The 16242-nt window shown below is 35.1% G+C and overlaps 1 protein-coding gene across 1 annotated transcript; it reads left to right on the forward strand.

Moving 5' to 3' along the window:
* The first annotated feature begins 384 nt into the window (after positions 1-384).
* On the forward strand, positions 385-8949 carry LOC147381296 (cyclin-A2-3-like). Its single transcript, XM_086430606.1, has 7 exons — positions 385-548; positions 5900-5975; positions 6795-6871; positions 6981-7017; positions 7696-7845; positions 7929-8063; positions 8473-8949. Exons 1-7 carry the CDS (start codon positions 400-402, stop codon positions 8524-8526), a joined length of 678 nt encoding a protein of 225 aa, XP_086286732.1. The 5' UTR covers positions 385-399; the 3' UTR covers positions 8527-8949.
* The last annotated feature ends 7293 nt before the right edge of the window (positions 8950-16242 follow it).

Consider the following 16242-nt stretch of genomic DNA (forward strand, 5'->3'; position numbering starts at 1 on the left):
ACTTCTTCGCTTATCCACTAAGCCAAATGAAAGTGTTTTGTGGCTTTACCATGTAAAAGCATATGATATTTGTGGCTTGGTAATTTTGATTAAAGGGTTCAGTTCTAATTAAGGCCTTAGGCTTCTATATTGAATGGAATGGAACTTTTCTAGTCTACGCATCCACAATGCCAGAATGTTGCATCATAGCAAAGGCTTCTGCCAGGAGCAAACCTGTCTCTGCCTTTTCAATGATTCAATTCTGAAAAAATGGTTAAAATTCATGTGCTTTTTTATGTGGATATAGAAATATGGTGAAACAAAATTTTGGTTGGGTACAGAATACGATATCTATGTTGTTGGAATGCACACTTAAAAAATAAGGTTTAGTGAGAATACTGAAAGTGCATTTTGCGAATTATGTATTTGTTTCAGGTTTCTGAGGAGTATAAGCTGGCCTCGGATACACTTTACCTCACAGTGTATCTCATTGATCGGTTCCTCTCTCAAAACTACATTGAAAGACAACGACTTCAATTGCTGGGCATCACATGCATGCTAATTGCCTCGTAAGCTTTCTTGTTTTTAGTGGAACTCAAGTCCTTAATTTTTCTTTCTTTTTTCGCTTTAAAATTGCAAATCTGAATGGTGCTCTCATTTCTACTACATATGCACACTTGTATATATATTTCATATTCTCAATGCTATCTTAAGAATGGTTTTTGAAATTTGATCATCTATTATTTGTTTATTTTTAAATTGAAGTCTCATTTAGAAACTGAAGCAGATGATTCACTAGAGGTTCTCAAAATTGTTAGATGAGTACATTGAGGCAATCTCACTTCCAGAAGAACAGGTTTATCTAAGTTAGACTTATTGAGAAAGGTTTAACTTTTGAAACTTGATTCTCTATTTTTAATAATGAAGCAGCATCACTAGCAGTTGTCAAAATTGTTAGATTTGAGTACACTGAAGCTGTCTCACTTCCAGAATTTGCGTCCAATCTCATGGAAATTAGAAAAAAGTTTATCTAAGTTAGATTTGCTAAGGGAGAAAACTTTCAAAGTGTTAGTATTTATTGGTTGCGGGTTCGATCCCCTGAATTAGAAGTTTCTATGTATTTCTCTCTTCCATTTTTCTATTTTTGAATAGTGAGATGGGCCTATTGAGACCCACTTTTGAGTGGGTTGTAGTCTACTTGGTCCAGCCCAAATCATAACCTCTTATTATCAAGTGGGGACATGAGATCTTGGTCTTTGATCGACCAATAAGGTACTTGGGTAATTGAGAAATCGAAGTCAGAGTGCTCTTGTTAAAATGTTTCTTTAGCCTTTTCTTTTGTGCAAAGTTTTAGCTCTATCATGTGGGATATTGCTCTCTTTGTTCTAACATTAGGTAAAGTCGCTGTAGGACAAGGTCTATGCCATGTGCACACACACGTCATGTTGGGCTAGGTCGAGCTTTGGCTGCAAGCACAAAGAATGGGCCTACATTTGAGCTTTGATTTGGTGATCCATTCTTTTTGGGCAACAAAGTGTTAGACAATTAGTTTAATTCTTTATATGTCTTGTTACTTAAATATCATTTATTTGCAACTGTTGAAATTCTTCTCATGTCATTAACGAGTAAACTTGATTGTGTCATGTGTCACAATTGAGTATGGTGCAATTGGAGACCTCTTGAATGGTAAAATCTCCAATTTAACATCATATCTATCAATTAATTTTATTTATTTTATTTAAGTCTCTAGTTTGATGATCTATATTGCACCACTTGGCATGGTCCGATGAGGTGTCTGTTAAGTCCCCAAGTCCATAAAAGGGGATCCTTCCCCTTCCTCATTGAGACATGAAAAGATCAAGAACTTTCTAGTCTTTTTCATATTTTTTCTTTTAAATTTTCTAAGTTATTTATTTATTTTTTCAATTGCTAGTTGAATGGTTAAACATATTGTTTGTTCGTTTGATTGGAGAAAGTGGATTGTTGCTTTTTCTTTGAACCAAGGTTGTTGAATCTTGGGGGTAGAGGTCTAAAAGTTTTGCAACAACATAAAATCATGTGGATGAAGCTAATTTACCTTAGGACATGTGTTTTGATTGTTCTCCCTACTTTGGATTAAGTCCATTCGGGGCAATTATTACATGTCTGTTTGCTATTATAGCAAACAAGAAGTGGCTATCATAGCGAACAAGATTTGCTATTATAGTGAATATCAATATATTTTGTCCTCTTCCTTTTGTCTTCAATGTCTCAAGCGTCTTCCGAATTCTTCATTAACTGATCTAATGCATTTAGACCTTCATCATAACATCATCAAGCTTTCCTGTTTTGGATCAACCTTTCTCGTGTCTTCTCAGATAGGTTGAAAAGTGCCATTGAGCCCATTTTCACTTATAACATCAGTTTACAATAGATAAATTGATAAGATCATTTCTTATCTGTCATTGTTTACCGATTCAAGATTATTCTACCGTGATGTATTGGATTTTGATTGGTAACTTTTGTTAAGTGCTAAATTTAATCAATTTCTTTCTATATATTATAATTTCTATTTATTATAATAATACACTTGAAACAACAATCAAAGGTAGATTGGGTGTTGTCTTGTTCAAGTTAATATAAACCATTTTACTATTGAGAAGCATGAGAAATTTATTGGACAAATTTCAAGAGATGGCTACAAAAAATTTTGTTTTATCACATGACCCTTAATGTATCTTACATGTTGGTAGAGAACCTATCACACGTGTATAAATTTGGTAGATGAGTAGCAAACAAAGACTGGGAAAAAGATGATTATCTTTGCCGCAACCGCATTTTGAATAGATTATAAAATTCCTTGTATGATCTGTACTCAAATCTAAAATTGGCTAAGAAATTATGGTACATGCTGAATAAAGAATAAAAAGATTGAAGAGGTTGAGACGAAGAAATTTGTTGTTGGTGATTTTTGGGCTATGAGATGGAAGAAAACATATCGGTCAATTAAAGGACCTTTGAATAACCATTCATGAGATCATGGGAAAAATATTTCAATTTGTGAGTGTTTTCGAAGTGCTTCAATTATAGACTAATTACTGCATTGGATGGAATTTAGAAATAAATTGAAACAGAAAAGGAAAGACATGCTAATAGAAGATCTGACTATTAAACTGAGGATTGAGGAAGACAACAAAAATAAAGAGAAGGAAACAACTATGGTAATGGTGTCAAAGATCAATGTGGTTGAAGGTAGCTAAATACTAAAACGGGTTTTGATTTCCCATGATTATTTAAAAAAAAAAGAATGGAAAATTCAAGAACTCAAGGAAATATCCAAAAGATTAAAGGGGTTTGTTTCACTTGTGACAAGCTAGATCATTGGGCCAAGGACTACAGGTCCAGAAAGAGCCATGCCAACCTTGATAACAAGAAGAAACTCGTTCAAGCCGATGCAACCAAAGAGGAAAATTTGTCAGTATAGTGTCAGAGGTCAACCTAGTTAATATGATAGTGTCAAAGAACATTTATAGAACTTTGTACCACCTACATACAATATACTTGTTATGAAGCAAGGACAAAACCTTAGAGAAATTTAAGAATTTTAAAGTGGAAGTTGAAAACCAACTTGTCAAAGAAGATTAACATCCTAAGGTTTGATAGAGGCAGAGAATATGAATCAACTACATTCTCAAAATTTTATAAACTAAATAGAATAATTCACCAAATAACCAAATAACAATTGTTGTTTTTGATATATTATTATGATAAATAGAAATCACATTATAGATAAAGTAATATATTCAATTTACAACTTAATGGATTTGCCAATCCAAATTCATGCAATAAGGTACAATAAGCTTGCATCTTTAAATAAAGCTAAAGAGAAGAAATTCTTGGTTGATTTAATTTTATACTGAGACACATGCTGTATACATTGTCCTAAGGTAAATTGGTCTCTTTTACACAATTTCATGTTGTTGCATGTCTTTTGGGTCTTCATCTCCAATATTCAATAGTCTTGGTATTGAAGAGAAGGCAACAATCCACTCTCTAATTAAATTGAATGAACAATGTTTCACCTTTGATTAATGATTGGAAAAGGTAAAATAAAAACTTAGAATATTAGAGAGAATAAAGAGAAAGAAGCTTAGAAAGCTTTTGGATTTTTTCTCACTACAATAAGGAAGGGAGGATCTCTTTTTGTAGACTTGGGGGGCTTACAGATACTTTATCATATTATGTTACGTGGCACAATCTAGTTTTCCAACAAGAGATTTAAATAAAATAAAAACAATTCATAGAATTGGTGTTAAATTGGGGGTTATAGTATTCAAGAGGTCTTGAATTGAGACTTCACTTGATTGCAACATGTGACACAATTAATTAATAACATGTTGGCAATTTCAATAGATACAAGTAGATGATATTTACATAATGGAACATATAAGGAATTAAAATAATTGTCTAATACTTTTTGTTCCAAAAAAGAATGGATCATTGGACCAAAGCTCATATGTGGTTCCATGCCTCTTGACTCGAGCTTGGTACTGTCCTATGTGGCATAATGTACATGTGTGTTTTTTTTTTATTTTAAACTTTTTAACATAGATCTTGTCTTCTAGAGCCTTGTCTAAAGTTTGAATAAGGAGAATAGGGCTTAAAATGGTATGAATTTTATTTGAAATCCAAGTGATCCGAATTCAAATTTAGCGGGTTTGGTTTCATCAAGTATATCCAAATTAAAATATGGTTCGGATATGGGTTGATGTCCATTGACCCGAGTCGGATACGGTTCCATCCTTATATCCACCAAGATCTGAATGATGTGGTACTTTGCAAGTTGTATTCTTATATTTTTAAGTCATCTTTCATCAACCAACGATGGTTGGGTGTATTGGTCAAGGCCTCTCTTCAAAATGGAGAGTCTTGAGTTCAAGACACCATTTAACAATTTTATTTAAAATAATCTTAAATGGTTTGACATTATCTGACCTAACCTACCCGAATCAATGAATTCAGTCGGATTGAATCCGGATATGGTTTTAATAAAAGTAAAATGGTTCGGATATGGTCTTTAGCTAATGATCCGAGTTAGATTCGGATTTGGATATGGACACTTATATTCGGCCCGTTTCCTACCCGTTTTAAGCCTTAAAGGAGAACTTGTATTTCACAAGACCGCTTTTACTTGGTCGATGTGGTACTAACAATTTTTTTGTTGGAATCGAGATATCCGGGCCTCTTAGAACACTCAACTAATCCTCGGGACACGTGAGTTCCCCTCCCCCACACGCACTAGGTAATGTATAGGATAATTCCTTGGGGGTGGCCCTTAAGTTGGGATTTGAACTCAAGACCTCTACTTCCTAAGGCTTGGTCCTGTCCATCTCACCAACCCTTAGATGGTTGTGGGACTAACATTTTGCCGTAGACAGAGGACTACAAACATAGTGCAATGAGACTACTATGGGATTTATTTTCTGAATCTCCTAAGTAATTTATTTGTTTTCCAACAACTTATATCTCATGTCCCCACTTGATAGTAGTGGACCATGACTTGTGTTGAACCAATTGAGACTTACAACCCCCTAAAAAGTGGATTCCACCAGGTCCCATTCACCACTTGAAAATAGAAATATAGAAGAGAAATTTATTGAAAATTGTGACTTGTAAGAATCGAACCTTGGCCAATAAATTATTACTAATAAATTTCTTCTCTCGTATGCTTTTATTTACATATTCTAGATGATTTGATGTTGTTGCATTAGATTTGGACTGGTAACTTCGTCCATTTGAGTAGTGTAAGTAGTAATGATCACATGGTAATTTTCATCATTCACGAATGCATATTTTGGTCCTGATAATAGAAAACTAGACAACTGTTTACCTGCTTGTTTAACTGGAGTTTTAATGTGTCTCTTCTCTTTATGCCTTGAAGGAAGTATGAAGAGATTTGTGCACCCCGTGTGGAAGAATTCTGCTTCATCACGGACAACACTTACACAAGATCAGAGGTGTGCCCATTGTTACTGATTATTATGTATATTTGAATACTCATGAACCAGACATTAATATTTAGCAGAAAAAGACAATACATTGAAGTTGGACATAACTATTTAGTTAAAGAAATGAGTTAGCTCTCATTCATTCTGTAATTATTTCCTTCTTTCGCAAAATCAATTTTAGCTGTTCTTCAGTCATGAATGTTGGCAATGCTGTGGTACATCTGGAATCAACTATTTATGATTGACAATGCTGTGGTCCTTATGGTACTTCCACTTGAAGCCCTTTGACAACACCATTAGGGTGTTTTAAGGAGGTGATGGTTGTTTTAACGAGTTGAAATATGGCGTAACCATAGAGTTCACTTCAGACTCATCAAACATGTGTTCAAGTTGCATTTCAGTTGGTTAATATTTATTAAAAAATGTGTGATTTTTTTTCATATACGGGTAGCTGTACTTGAACCCAAAATAAATAGTTTCAAACCCATGCCATTACTAACATATTGCATCAATTTCATGAATCATAGAGTTTTTATATTGAAAATCAGTAGACCCTTGTTTGTTTTTTTTGTAGATTTTGATTCTTATACCATTCATGCAGAATGCCTTTAGCCCTTTTAATCCTTCTCAATGGTTGCATAGTTTTTTGTGGTTACACATATTCAATTTTGATGTGGCATGAACCTTGTGCTCATTTTCAAACCTAAAACAATTATATATGTCAATTTTTTTGCATGCACCAGAACTCTGAAGACAGTAAAAACATGCATTCATTTACCTGTCATTAGTTTTGGCCTGAAGATTCCTGCTTATTGAATTTAATGGCAGGTATTGATAATGGAGAGGCGAGTGCTGAACTATTTGGGTTTTCAACTATCAACACCCACTGTACGAACCTTTCTCAGGTAACTACAGCTATTCCAACATCTAACATTTCTTGATGGTAAAAGTTTCTGTTGCTGTACATTCTTGGAGGTTCTAATCCACGTTTCGTCCTTCAATTTTGTCCTGTAGGAGATTTCTTCGAGCTGCACAGGCTTCCTTTTACAAGGTAGGTAGCTAACTGCGTTTCATTGAATCTGTCCTATACTTGATAAGTTTATTTTTCTGAACTTTTCGGTAAACTATAATAAGGCTTCCCAATTCAAAGGTTTGGAGTTATACACAAAGTGAAAAAAATCGTGATTTTAATAGTTGTCAAATTAAATTATGATTATTTCAAAAAATTAAGAAAAAATCTTTGATTTTACAAAAAAAAAAAAAAAAAAAAAAACTATTAATTGTGATTTAATCGATGATTTTTTAAAACATTTTTAAGTGGTATTTTATTATTTAATATACGAAATATATATATTTTTACATTTTATAGTTTTAAAAAGTATTTTTTATTTTTAATTTATCCGATGTTTTCCTGACTTAATCGACTTTTTCTGAAGCTTTCTCTTACCGAATTATTCCAGAACCCCAACTTTGTCACTATGGTTATACACAAATTATTCGGCAAATGGTTTGAAATTACAAGAATCATTCAAAGTTTCTTAATTTTTTCTTCTTATTCTGCCAAAAATTTCAAGCACAAATCCTAAATTATACTTGAATTTTTTTCTGTATCCAAACTTTTCAGTTTTCAACTAGGAGTCGGCATAAATGTAACACAAGTACACAACTTTACTTTCTATTTCCTGTTTAGGAACAATTGCGTTTGAATTTAAATGACTCTCATTTACAGGTCCCTAGTCTCGAGTTGAAGTTCTTGGCATACTATTTAGCAGAATTGACTCTGGTTGACTACGGGTTACTTAAGTTCCTTCCTTCACTCATAGCTGCATCTGCCGTATTCCTTGCCATATGGACACTTGATCAATCAAGCCACCCATGGGTCAGCTTTCTTCCTCGTCTCTTCTCTTTCCTTTGCTTTTATTGTGCTATGTTCAGAACCTCACTTCATTTACATTCCTGCAGAATCCAACTTTAGAACACTATACCAATTACAAGGCATCTGATTTAGAAACTACAGTTGTTGCCTTACAAGATCTGCAAATGAACACCACTGGTTGTCCTCTGAATGCTATACGTGACAAGTACAGGCAGCACAAGGTAACAAAAGTAATAGAGTAACATTTGTATGTGATTGTTATACTTGCTTTCGTTTTTTGGTTCCACTGCTCTCATCTCATTAGTAGATCTAGGTTCAGCTTGGATTTTTAAGATTGTCGTAGAAATATAATTGGGAAACTGTTTTCCATAGTCCCAGCCCCCCATGGTGGGATTTGCATGATGTGCTATGAGAGTGATTTACTAACTTTGAAAAATGGTTTATTTTATTTTATAAGGTAAGTAATTTTGTCGCTAAGCCTCAAATTGGATGTAAGTGTACATTATGTTCCTGGTTTACTGTGCACCATCGGTGATTACCAACTAGATTCAAGACATCTATTACAATGCATGATATTTGGTTTAGCACTTTTTTTTTATTTTAATATATTGATTGTTGTTAATATGACAGTTTAAGTGTGTGGCGGCTTTGTCGTCCCCGAAACCACTCCAGACTCTCTTCTGAAGATAACATTGCTGATTCCTCAATTCTGTATTATGGTTAACAGATGGAAAGTCTCTGGACATCGGTATTTCTCTCTTGATGGTGTCCGTGATATCTAATCTCAGTTTTTATTTACCATTTTTTTTTCGCTCCCTTCTCTTTCTATTATATCTTCATCGATGTTGTAGCTTTTTTCATATGGTTCTGGTTCTCCCAGACCTCTCTTGTAGCGTGGATTTTTGAGTGCAAGGGACAACGAATCGACGATGCTTGGCTGCTATTAACTTGAAATTTAATTTCCTAATGGCTAATTTATTTCAAGCTTTTCTAGCCCATGTAAAGAACTCATTTAACAGTTGACCAAGATCTGTTGCGTTGTAACTAATTGAAGATATCTTTTGTATCCCAGACCTCATTTGATTTTTGTAAATGACCTTTTTATACTGTTTCATTTGGTTTTGTTATGGAGATGACTTTGTTCCAACAATTTTTTTTTTGCTATTAATTTTTTTTCCCTTAAAAGAGTATTTGGACATATTAGATTGTTATGTGCCAGGGTGACCATATACTTTTTTGTGATAAGGTTTGACGGTGAGGTCGATTATATCACATTGCAAACCATTCCGACAACAGCATTAGAATTCAATGTCACCCAAACCTTTGCACATGAATTCCAAACAACAAAAAGTAGATTCAAGATCCATTATGGTGTCCTATTCCTATACAATAGGATAGGTGGTTGTGTGGTATGTTTTAATTGGAGTTTAAAATGTCTCAGTGTGAAGGCCATGCACTACGACACCCAGAGTTAGGTGTAACTTGCCCTGGAGTCATTTGGGAGTACCGATGTAAATTCATGTAAGGCTCACATATGAAGTCATGTTAGTCTCGTGTCAGGGTATATCTGTTAGCTTAGTAGCATTTTTGTAATAAAAGAGTATGACCGGCCTTTATTTTTAATGTTTCCTTTTAAAAACCTAAGAAAGACTTTGTGTACTTTTAGTAGGAAGGGTGTTTTTGGTCCTAATCCCCGACCTACACTCACGTTGACCTTGAGCTTTTGCTTAAGTTACGTGGTGTCTCGCGTGTACTAGATCACCAGTTTCTTATAACACACTTTATTTGTTTTGTAAGGTGTTACTCCGTGTAATTGCATACTATATCAATAAAGTTGTCTTTGGATTTTACCTCGTGTTACCCCCGTTTTCTTATATTGCTAGATACGTTTTGTGTGTGAGTTATTTGACAGTCTTGTTTGCAGGCTAACACCTCTAGCGTCGCACGACCTTGCTTTGAAAGGACAACGCTGTGACAATTGGTTTTAGAGCCCAGTTCTTCCTCAGTTCCATTTAGTTTACGCGAACAATGGCAAGAGGAGAGAAAATCATCCTAGATTAACCTGTTCCAACTCCACCACCCTCATATACCAACAAGGAACATATAGAGTTCCTTGAAGTTCAGATGACCTAGCTATCTGGTTTCGTTGATGGTATTGCTAAACTAGGTGATCATCAAGACACGTTGGATAACGAATCCATGACCCTCAGCGTTAGATTGATTGACCTCGAGGAAAATACCTGAGGATCCCTAACACAACTATAGGAACAGATCAAAGAACTCACTACCAAGGTAGGTCTCTTGGTAAGAGCCGTTTGTAATAAATGACTTATTGGTGGTGAAGCTCCTCTTGCACACATGCGAGTCTCCAAGTCATGCGCCTTTAGTGGTGCTCGTGATGCGAAAGAACTTGAAATTTTTTTGTTCGATATGGAGCAATACTTCCGTGCTGTTTGCCTAACTTCATAATAGGTGATGCCAAACTATGGTAGCGTATTAAGTACTCCGAGATGGAAAATGACCATCGATATATGGAATGACCTCAAATGGAAGTTGAAAAATCAATTCTTACTAGAGAATGTGGAGTTCATCACCCTTAGAAAATTGAGGCAACTTCGCCAGATAGGTATTGTGCACGATTATGTCAAGTAGTTTTCCGTCTTGATGTTTGATATCCGTGACATGTACGAGAATGACAAACTGTTATCATTCCTAGAAGGACTTAAGCCTTGGGTTCAAACTGAATTCTAAATGTAATGTGTGCAAGATCTTATGTTTGTAATTGTCGTAGTTGAGCAGTTGACCGATTGTACTCCTATGGATGGGGGCAAAAAGAAGGTATATCTTCACTCGAAGGGGTACTCCCATCAGCGTGAGCACACTTAGGAGTCTTCCAAAGGTAGGAATGGAGGACCCAGACCTAGTTTTAGCCAATGATCCCAGTGAGATTCCTCTCCTTCGAAGAACACAAGTACCTCGCTTAACAATCACCACAACAAGTTTAAATGAATTTTGTGTGATGGTCCTCATAAGACATTCAAGTGCCCACAGTGAGCCAAGTTGAACGCACTATTAGCCTCCCAGAGCGACCCTAGTCATGAGAGTACAAATGGACGAGATGATGATGTGTCTCCTCACATGTGAGCCTTGCATTTGCTGAATGCACTCAAACAGACCTCTGAGACTCAAAGCCTTCAACGGAAGGGTCTCATGTATGTGGACATCGAAATTGGTGGTAAGAACACCCACGCAATAGTTGATACATAAGCTACATACAACTTAATTTCCCCTATAAAGGTGAAACACCTCAATATTTGGCTCAAGACATATTTTAGTCACATGAAGCTGTTGACTCTCAAGTTACTCTTATCAAAGAATTATTTAAGGCCGTGTCCATCAAGATAGGCACATGAAGGGGTAAAGCTTGACTTGCTCGCAATTTCACTCGATGAATTCAGAGTCAACATTGGGATGTACTTCTTGCAACAAAACAGGGCTGTTCCAATGCCATTCGCCAACACACTGGGCATGCTAGGTGAATGCCCAAACTTCATTCCCATTTTCATAAGCAATGAAAAGGAAAATATTATATCAACCCTTCAATTGAAGAAATGGGAGTAAACTTACATTGCTACTCTACAAGTTGAACTTGATGATCAAGACCATAGTTCAACTCCCACCCTGGTTCAACAGGTATTAAGAGAATTCGTTGATGTGATGCCAAATGAGCTTCCTAAAACCTTACTTCCTTGCAGGCTAATTGACCATCAGATTGAACTAGTACCTAGTATCACACTTCTTACGAGGAGGCCTTGCAAGATGAGTCCTTCAGAACTAGTTGAACTATGCAAGCATGTCATCAAGTATTAGGGTGTGCCCAAAAATATTGTCAGTGATAGAGATTCAAGATTCACAAGAAACTTTTGGACTGAACTGTTCAGATTACTTGGGTTTCAGCTTAACTTTTCGACCAGTGGGCATCCTCAAACAGATGAGCAAATGGAATGATTTAATGTTATGCTGGAAGAGTATTTAAGGCATTTTGTCAATGTCAACCTGTAGATACCCCATTTTTGCACTCGCCTGATTAATCAACTCGTCAACCTGATCGCAATGATTCCCAAAGATGGATGTGTATTCCATTGCTTTATTTTGTTACCAGATATGTTTCAGAAATCCGGATGAGGTATCTCAAACTGACAAAACCTTAGAAACCACGCTACGCTAGGAAAATACGACCCCAGAAACATAGAAATCATCATCTTGCAGACCAAAAAGAAGCTTCACGATAAAAATCACTAAAAAACTATCAAATTATCAAAATACCCCTAACCTCAAAACAACCCTAGAGCCTACGTTACGCTTAGGAAAACTCTCTCGAACACATAAAATAACAAATCGAAACCAAATAAATCATTTCACCAATTTTAACAGAATTCGACAAAATTACGAAAATGCCCCTCATAAAGTTCATGACCATTTCACACAAAAAATTCCATAAATAACACAAACCAATATTTCCATTGAATTCCTTACGAAAAATCGATTCTAAAACATCCTGGAACATAAAAAACTGACTTAAAACGTGAAAAGTCCTCTCCGGGGGCAAAACGGTAATTTCACAATTTTCATAATTAAAAATTTCGAAATTAATAAATAAAATATTAAATAATTAAAGTGAAACATTGATGAAATTAATTTAAAAATTGTAATTAAAAAATCGATCAATCGGGCTTTCAAGTAAAATTGTTGAGGGTTCGTGAGATATTTCTTTAGGACCCCTCCATTTGGGGGTCCAAAGAATTAAGATATTTTAGAGGGGGGTTCTCCAAAAATTAAAAGTAAATTAAGCAAGACTAAAGTCAAGGTATTAAAGTCAATCAAGTGAGACTAAAGTCAAAATTAAAGTCAATTAAGCAAGACTGAAGTCAAAATATTAAAAGTCAATCAATTAAGACTAAAGTCAAAACATTAAAAGTCAATCAAATAAGACCAAAAGTCATAATGGAGTTCTAATTAAAAAATAACTCTATCTAATAGAGTTCTAACTAAACAATAATTCTACCTAAAACAATTCTAGTTAAAACACAATTCTACCTAAAATAATTCTAAGTAAAACACAACTCTAATTAAAAGAACTCTAATTAAACACTAACTCTATCAAAATCAACCCCTAAAAAAATCTATAAATAGAGGTGCTCACACCCTATTTTCGTATCAAATCATAAACCCTAAGAGAAGTAGGTCTAGAAGCTCCCCTAGCCCCCCATAAACCCTAGTTTTGGAGTCCCAACTCCTTACCTAACATCCCCCCTTCAAATTTAGCCTAGAAAACACCTAAAAGTCCTTCAAAAACACTCCCAAATCCGCAACAAACTTGAAGAGTTCAGATCCAAAAACGAGGAGATACCTTGATCTCGGAGATCCGAAATCAAATCCGGAGACAGAACGAAGCAAGGGAGTACGGTACAAGGAGCTATTTTTGTCAGATCTGAGGGAGCAAAATCCTTGCTATCGGAAAGGTATAAAATTTTTATTTTTATTTCTATCTAGGTTTTTAGCAATATGATTTATTTGGGAAGTTAGTAGAGACCGGTTTTGGCCCGGCGGGGTTGGTGCCTAACACCTTCCAACCCTGTAACATGATCCCCGAATTCAGTTTTTTTTTTGTTCTAGATTAGTTTTTTTTTATCCGTTTAGAGTCATTGATCGGTTCCTAAACCGTAATAACTAGGTGTCGACTCCCAAACCTCAAGGGTCAAAAGTGGATCTGCGTACCCCGCGGATCGAGAGCGCTTTCAGTGGCGACTCCGCTGGGGACTATTGAGGATCAAACTTGAAAAACCCCAAGTATGGGAGCATTGCCAAGATGACCTAGTTTTTTTTTATTATTTAGTTGGATTTATTTTATTTATTTTTTCTGTTTATTTTTTTTTTTTGTCTTGATTGTAGATGACTTTAGGTATTGTTTTTTTCTTTTTCCAATTAAGGATCACTTTTTTATGACCCCTAAATAATAAAAGATTCAAATTAACATATGAAAATGATGGAATGATGAAGGTTGGGACAGTAATGTTCAAACATTTTTACAAAACATTCTAGTGAGAATTAAGTCTGGGAACCTCTTAATAAAACGTAGATCTCATCGAGTAGATTAATTTAGAACTTCAGTTCACTCAATTTCGTTATCGAAAGCCTTAGATATCATCGATGCAAGTTCAATTTGTAAATTTGGAATTGTTTCTGAATGAAGGTTGGTACAGCAACGTTAAAACATTTTTACAGAACATTCTGGTGAGAATTAAGTTTAGGCATCTATTAATAAAATGTAGATCTCATCGAGTAGATTAATTTAGAACTTGAGTTCACTCGATTTCGTTATCGGGAGCCTTAGATATCATCGATGTAAGTTTGGATTGTATTTTCCAAATTCACAGAAAATCCGAATTTATCTAATGTTAGCACAATTAATGTTCCTGAGAGTGAGCTCATCGCAACCATTGTCATTCTATCATCAATGTAACATCTATTGGAATCTCGATTTATTTTGGATCACCCAAAAGTGACCTTTGATTGTGAAAGCGCCCTCGATCTGCGGGGTGCGCGGATCCGCTTTTGACCCTTGAGGTTTGGGAGTCGCCACCTAGTTATTGTGGTCTAGGAACCAAACTGACTCTAACATAGATAAAAAGAACTAATCTACCATAAAAAAAATCTGAGTTCGGGGATCAAGTTACGGGGTTAGAAGGTGTTAGGCACCAACCCCGCCCGGCCAAAGCCGGTCTCTACTAACTTCCCAAGTAAATTACATTGCTAAAACCTAGATAAAAATAAATAAAAATAAAAACTTACCTTTCCGATAGCAAGGACTTTGTTCCCTCAGATCTGACAAAAGAGCTCCTTGTACCGTACTCCATTGCTTCGTTCTGTCTCCGGATTTGATTTCAGATCTCCGAGACAAGGTATCTTCTTATTTTTGAATCTGAACTCTTCAAGTTCGTTGCGGATTTGGGGGTGTTTTTAGAGGGCTTTTAGGTGTTTTCTAGACTAAAATTGAAGGAGGGATGTTAGGTAAGGAGTTGGGGCTCCAAAACTAGGGTTTATGGGGGGTTAGGGGAGCTTCTAGACCTACTTCTCTTAGGGTTTATGATTTGATACGAAAATAGGGTGTGAGGACCTCTATTTATAGATGTTTTTAGGGGTTGATTTGGATAGAGTTAGTGTTTAATTAGAGATCTTTTAATTAGAGTTGTGTTTTAGTTAGACTTATTTTAGGTAGAATTGTGTTTTAATTAGAATTGTTTTAGGTAGAATTGTTTTTAAGTTAGAATTCTATTAAATAGAGTTATTAATCAATTATAATTCTATTATGACTTTTGGTCTTATTTGATTGACTTTTAATGTTTTGACTTTAGTCTTAATTGATTGACTTTTAATATCTTGACTTTAGTCTTGCTTAATTGACTTTAATTTTGACTTCAGTCTCACTTGATTGACTTTAATACCTTGATTTCAGTCTTGCTTGATTTACTTTTAATTTTTGGAGAACCCCCCTCTAAAATATCTTTAATTCTTTGTACCCCCAAATGGAGGGGTCCTTAAAGAAATATCTCACGAGCCCTCAACAATTTTACCTGAAAGTCCGATTGATCGATTTTTTAGTTCCAATTTTTAAATTAATTTCATTAATGTTTTACTTTAATTATTTAATGTTTTATTTATTAATTTCGAATTTTTTAATTATGAAATTTGTGAAATTACCGTTTTGCCCCTAGAGAGAACTTTTCACGTTTCAAGTCGGTTTTTAATGTTCTAGATTGTTTTAGAATCGGTTTTTCGTAAGGAATTTAATGAGAATGTTGGTTTGTGTCATTTATGAAAATTTTTATGTGAAATGATTGTGAACTTTATGAGGGGCATTTTTGTAATTTTGTCAAATTCTGTTAAAATTGGTGAAATGATTTCTTTGGTTCCGATTTGTTATTTTATGTGTTCGAGAGAGTTTTCCTAAGCGTAATGTAGGCTCTAGGATTGTTTTGAGGTTAGGGGTATTTTGGTAATTTAGTAATTTTTTAGTGATTTTTATCGTGAAGTTTCTTTTTGGTCTGCAAGATGATGATTTCTATGTTTCTGGGGTCGTATTTTCCTAGCGTAGCGTGGTTTCTAAGGTTTTTTCAATTCGAGATACCTCATCCGGATTTCTGAAATACATCTGGTAACAAAATAAAGCAATGGAATACACATCCATCATTGGGAATCATTGCAATCGGATTGACGAGTTGATTAATCAGGCGAGTGCAAAAATGGGGTGTCTACAGATGCCCCTCTTTGGTAGAGGGTTGAAGCAAACTAGATAGCAAATCTATTTTGGTAGATAGTGCGATATCTGAATGCCAAAGC

This window comes from Akebia trifoliata, unplaced genomic scaffold (assembly GCF_017979445.1).
Source record: "Akebia trifoliata isolate Shusen 1 unplaced genomic scaffold, ASM1797944v1 Contig00592, whole genome shotgun sequence".
NCBI classification, from domain to species: domain Eukaryota; kingdom Viridiplantae; phylum Streptophyta; class Magnoliopsida; order Ranunculales; family Lardizabalaceae; genus Akebia; species Akebia trifoliata.

Bases quoted from the DNA above. Each gene is read 5' to 3' on its own strand.
- LOC147381296 (XM_086430606.1), top strand. From the start codon at position 400: ATGTATTTGTTTCAGGTTTCTGAGGAGTATAAGCTGGCCTCGGATACA. The intron at 6,872-6,980 runs GTAACTACAGCT...TTTGTCCTGTAG, and splicing joins ACTGTACGAACCTTTCTCAG to GAGATTTCTTCGAGCTGCAC. The intron at 8,064-8,472 runs GTAACAAAAGTA...TTAATATGACAG, and splicing joins ACAAGTACAGGCAGCACAAG to TTTAAGTGTGTGGCGGCTTT.